Source organism: Pteropus alecto, unplaced genomic scaffold, assembly GCF_000325575.1.
Source record: "Pteropus alecto unplaced genomic scaffold, ASM32557v1 scaffold7, whole genome shotgun sequence".
NCBI classification, from domain to species: domain Eukaryota; kingdom Metazoa; phylum Chordata; class Mammalia; order Chiroptera; family Pteropodidae; genus Pteropus; species Pteropus alecto.
In genome coordinates, this window is record NW_006494614.1 from 4,763,091 (window position 1) to 4,769,233 (window position 6,143).

A 6,143-nucleotide genomic window follows, 5' to 3' on the forward strand; every position below is an offset into this window, starting at 1 on the left:
TCCAAATAAGAGTTTATGAGGCTACCTTATTTCTCTACATCTAAATTATCATTTTATTTTACATTTTTTAAGACTAAAATTTTTAAATTTCATAATCTTATGGTTCAAAGAACTCTAAAAGCTGAAATTCTATGTTATTTAGAGTATTGACAAGCATATTATTATTATTATTTCAGATCAACATACATCTACATTTTGTTATGTAGACTGATTATCAAATAGGTATAATTTTTTTATTTTGAATTTCATTGACTTACAAATCAAATAGTTTAATTAAGTAATAAAATTTGAATCCACTTAGTCTCAGAAGAGTAATGATGCACATACACACTCAAAATAAGATTAATCAGAATGAGAACAGATGTCAACAAAACTGTATTGGAATCTCCTAGCAAATAACTTCTACAGAACTTTGTGAAAATTTTTCATTGTTTTACTAAATTTTTATGTTTTAACATCAATTAATGTTTGCTAGATAATGTCTGTTAATAAAAGTCTACCTCGGTTTTAAGGGCATTAGACATTATTGAAGCAAATCTAGTTGTAACTCAAAGTCTGAGTCAACTCGGGTAGTCCAGGCTGGGTATACATGGTTATTTAAAAGAATTTTCAGCAGCAAGAGTAGAAAGTTTATGTGTATTGTGTGTTTTAAGTATATCAAAAACTGTGATGCATTTTGAGCCCAAAATTTCAACTGTTCCTACTTAGGGCCAAAGAAAGTTTCTATATGCATTAACTTTGTCCTAAATATTCAGAGTAAACCAAATCAAACAGGATTTAAAATTTTTCATTCTGTGCAAATTTTATATTAATATAAGAGTTTAAAAAGTCTTTTAAAAAACTAATATATTAGAAATTTTAGAAATATAAATTAGTATAATAAATAAAAATTATTCCCAATCTTAACCATACAACAATGTTAACATTTTGCCTCCAGTTATATATACAAGAACATACTAAATTTACTGTTTTATAATGTATTACTTTCAATTTAAAAACTGTAGGGAGCTAAAGCTCCCCAAATTCAAAAGAGTGCATGGATTATCTCGGGAGGCCTGCTTGCATAAAAAAGAAAAGGCTGGTTCTGTGGAATTCCAGGAAGAAGAAGATTAAGTATAGACAAAGGGAGTGTCGAAGGGAGTGTCAAAGGGAGTGTCAAAGGGAGTGTCAAAGGGAGTGTCAAAGGGAGTGTCAAAGGGAGTGTCGATTGTACCTTGATGGAACAGATTGTGTTTGAAAGAAGGATAAGAAATAAACTCGGAGAGACAGTTGTGAGATCTGTTCTCCCTCCTGCACCGTGTCTGTCTTCTCTTTTTTCTCAGTCCCCGCTCCCCCATTCAGGTACCCGGTTTGACTTGGTCGGCTGGCTTCCGACAGAGTGGCGCCCGAACAGGGACCTGAAAACGGGGGGAAAAAGCAAGGACCCACCGCAAGAAGAGTGCACTCGAGATTGGCCAAAGAAGCCGTGGGTGGTGAAGGTGAGTACGCAGGAGTTTTTGTAAATATAGAATAGAAACTGTAAAATATAATGGGCCAAGGAAATAGTCGACTGCTATTTGTACATAGGCTTAAGAATATGCTTAGAGTTAGAGGAGCTAAAGTAGCTCAGCTCAGCATAATGAAGTTTTTGCAATTTATAGAAGAAGTTTGTCCCTGGTTCCCTGAGGAAGGGACAATTGATTTAGAGACATGGTTAAGAATGGGTAAAAAGTTACGGGATTACTATGATGACCACGGACCTACTAAGGTTCCGGCAGATACTTTTGGGCTTTGGACTTTGATTAGAGATTCTTTAGACCCTAGGCATGAAAGAGATCAGATTAAAGAACAAATGTCACCTGTACTTAAAACAGAAAGTGTTCATGAGTATGACGAATCTGAGGCTGCTCGGGTTGTGCCTTCTGCTCCTCTGATGCCTCCCCCTCCTTTCGACTCCATTTTTACTGATGATGGGGAGGAGGCCGCTAGATATTATTCGCCTGATGAAAATTCAGCTCCACTTGTAGCTATTGGAGGCGTTGCCCAACCCGCAGTACCAGATAACATTCGTAGAGAAATAGATCAGCTTGAGCGCCAACTTAAGCAACTTACTGTGCAAATAAACAGGAAACAGGGAGGCGATAAACTGCTGCAACTACCTCCTATGGACACTCAGAGTAAAAATCTGACTCCAGAGGATTTTTCGCATCCTCTACATCCCACAGTTATAGCTGGTGTGGACCCTCCTCCAGTGAAATTTAAGGGCTTAAATTCTGAAGGACAACTTATACCTGCACTTAAGGTCCCTTATTCTGAGACTGGCTTACAGAAGGGGCTTAGAATAGCTGCAGCTAATGGAGACAATATCGGAGATTTTAAAATGGCTTTTCCAGTAATAGATCAGCATGATCAACAAGGGCAAAGCACCAGGGGACATGAGCCTTTACCTTTTAAGGTATTAAAAGAATTGAAAACGGCTTGTGCTCAATATGGAGCTACCGCTCCGTTTACCTTGGCTCAGGTGGAAGGACTTACGGCTTCTGCCCTGACGCCTTGGGATTGGAGAATTGTGGCAAGAGCTTGCTTACCTGGTGGGGATTTTTTTATTATGGGATACTTCTTTTAGAGAGCATTGTGAAAGGACTGCCAAATTAAACAAGGGAGCCAATAACGGAATTACTTACGATATGCTTGCTGGTGAAGGTCCATATAAAGAAAATGTAAACCAATTAACTTATCCTGCTGGCGCTTATGCCCAGATCAATACTGCAGCTAAAGAAGCTTGGAAATCCCTACCTTGTAGTAACAGAAAGACTGAAGAATTATCTAAGATTAGGCAAGGACCTGATGAGCCTTTTCAAGATTTTGTTGATAGATTGTTGAATGCAGCAGGTCGGCTTATCAGTGATCCCGAGGCCGAAACTATTCTAGTAAAAATATTAGCATATGAGAATGCTAATTCTGCTTGTCAGGCCGCAATTAGACCTTTTAAAAGGAAAGGGGATCTTAAAGATTACATCCGACTTTGCTCGGACATTGGGCCCTCTTATACCCAAGGAATAGCCATTGCTGCAGCACTGCAAGGAAAATCTATTAAGCAAGTATTAACAGATCCTGTACTAATATGGGGGCGAGGGCATGTTTGTGTTTTTCCGCAGGGAGCTGACGGAGCACGCTGGTTGCCTGAACGACTAGTGCAGCATGCCGAAAATGAACATCGAGATTATTCTTCTGATGGGAATACTGATTAATCCAACAGCTTATGCTGCAGTGCATTGGGCTTACATCCCAGATCCTCCGGTACTACATCCAACTGTTTGGTCTGGGCCACAGATCCAGGTTTTTTCTAATAACTCTAAACTTTTAGGATTGCCATTAGCCATGGAACAGCAATCAGCAATAGGACTACCTATTTGTTTTCTATTCAATTCTACTTCCCAACCTGGGTGTTTGAATATCACGGAGCAGCCTTAGCATAAGAAAGGAGGAGCTGTTATGCTTGGGGCTCCTGATGGCGAAGCTGTAAGCAACAATGATACAATTCCGTTTGAACTTTGTCACTCGAAGAGACATGTACAAAAAGATTCAGTATGGTGGCATCGTTGTCATCAAGAGAATGTCACTTTGTACCTAGTAACAGGATTTAATGAAACTGTTTGGGACTTCTCTCGGCCTTATAACACTGAGACTGCTTTATCTGCTGGACTCTGGAAAACAAGCTCTGGCGCTTGGCAGACTCATATTTGGAAACTGGCTGCCGGACTTGTGTTAATAATTGTCAGCTGTCTAATTGTGTTACTCCTGCTAACACGTCGGTTCTCATGCTTAGACGACCGCCATGTCGATTGTACCTTGATCTTCAGGATGTTACTTTAATTATGTTATCTTGGGATACACAAAGGAACAGATTATGTATAAAAGGAAGGAGAAGAAATAAACTCGGAGAGACAGTTGTGAGATCTGTTCTCCCTCCTGCACCCTGTCTTTTTTTTCTCAGTCCCTGCTCCCCCATTGAGGTACCCGGTTTGACTTGGTCGGCTGGCTTCCGACAAAAAACATCTTCCCAGGTCATTAAGTTTCTTCAAATCATAATTTTAACAAGTACAGAGTGATCTATTTTGTGCTTTTTTTCATAACTTATGTGATAATATTTTTCCTCAATTTTTGTGCTTATACCAACAAACAAATAGGACAAACAAACAGACTCATGGACATGGACTATAGACTAGTGGACACCAGGATAGAGGCTGAGGGGAGAGGGAGGGAGGTGAAATAAAGGGGGTCAAATATGTGATGACAGAAAGAAATCTAACTATAGGAGGTGAACACGCAGTGTAAATATATATATATGCCTTACTGTTAAAGTGTACAGATGAAACTTACTGGATTTCGTTAACCAATGTCATCATAAAAAAAATCAATCAATTAAGAAAAAGAAAAAAAATTTGTGCTTATAAAGAGCAATGTGTAGATATTCCTTGCAGCTGAATCTTCATGTACGTTCTCAGTTATTTTTATGATCTATTCTTCTAATTAGAGTTTTATAGAAAACTATTTCATAAAATTTTTATATCAAAATTTTGTTCAAAAATTCATATTATGCAGAATTTTTTTTGATACAATGCAATTAAATTAGAAGTTAATAACAAATAAAAAATAAAAACTCATATATTTGAAAGTTAGAAAATTAAACATAAAGTACCTAAGCTCAAGATAAAATATAAAACCTGTAGAAGACTTTTATCTTTCCTTCTAGGAATAAGTTTGGAGAATACGTGAGTAAACAATAAATAAATAAATAGTAATAAAAACTTATGATGATTTCAGTTTCATGTAGTTATTTAAAAAAGCACTGACATGTATAAACATAAGTTTGGAAACCTCTGGACAGTCAGAGGCTCAATGAAAGAAGATTCATATTACAACAGTAAATTTAACTTTTTAGAGAACAACGAATGTGGCTGGTCTCATTGACCACGGAGAACTATAGTACAGAAGTCTAGACAGGAATCACATCGTGTATCTCAGCTGAATGAGGCTACTATGTGATATCTCCAGGAGATGATTTAGAAATTGTACAGAAGCTATACTTTATTGATGGAATAAAGTATATACATTTTTATCTTTGGAAAATTGAAACAACTTCACTGATACTAATTTTTAAAATTATTACAGTGGTTATATCTGATAACCTTGGAAAAAGAGATTAGGCCTTTAGGATTCAAGGAGCCCAATTCGATGAAAGGTTGTCTTGAGGTCTGCATAAACAATAATGCTAGTGTTTTCAGAACTTGAAAAACTGATAAATCAAGGCAAGCATAGTTCTTCTATGATCCAATTTACTTGTGGTTTCATAAATCTGTATCAATATTAATGCAATTGTAACAGCAACTTTAATTTAATTTTATTTTTCTAGGCTTTCCTTCCAATGAGGTTGACATTTTACCTTGGTTGTAGTGATAGTTTCGCATGTGTATGCATATGTTCAAATTCATCAAAATGTATACATTAAACATGTGCGGTGTTTTGTATAACAATTATATTTCAATATAGCTGTTAATAAAAGAATAATATTTATATAATATACATCCGCCAGGTAGGAAAGGCAATCCATCGAAAACTAGCTATTTATGTCATCATTCTCATTCATTTGTTCGTTAGTTCTTTTATTAATTGTGCATTCTGTGTTACTGGTACTGAATTAGACAATGGAAGTACAAATATGAAGAAGGCATTGTATTTTTGAAGAGACAGATGTAGTTTTTTTTAATGATAATACAATGTGCTGTGTTTGAGTGGTGTAATGGGAGGAAGTATTCTTAGTAGCTTTGGCTCTCATTTTTCTGTATGAATTCAAAGTGTGCTCCATATCTCACCAGCCAAGTGGCCTTGGACAAGTACTTAACCTTTCTACATCAGTTTTCTTATCTGTTAAATGAGGTTGACAACAATACCTACATTACGGGATTGTTTTGTGGAGTAAATGAGGTAACACCTGACTCTGTAATAGTGAGAGACACAGAATTATACATTAATGTCAGCTATTATTGCTGCTCTTATTGTCATTAAAGAATGATTGTGCTAGAAGGTCAAAGAGGAAGCAGTGACTTAAGCACAGTGGAAAGGTAAGGAAAGTAGAGAATAAAAGAAAAGTCACCCTAAGT

The 6,143-nt window shown here is 36.6% G+C and overlaps 1 protein-coding gene across 1 annotated transcript; it reads left to right on the forward strand.

Moving 5' to 3' along the window:
* Positions 1 to 1,622: 1,622 nt before the first annotated feature.
* Positions 1,623 to 3,501, forward strand: LOC107196737 (endogenous retrovirus group K member 5 Gag polyprotein-like). The gene is given in 2 exon segments (XM_015600239.2): positions 1,623 to 2,578; positions 2,580 to 3,501. Coding segments are annotated over 2 exon segments (1,530 nt in total). The 5' UTR covers positions 1,623 to 1,699; the 3' UTR covers positions 3,231 to 3,501.
* Positions 3,502 to 6,143: the final 2,642 nt, after the last annotated feature.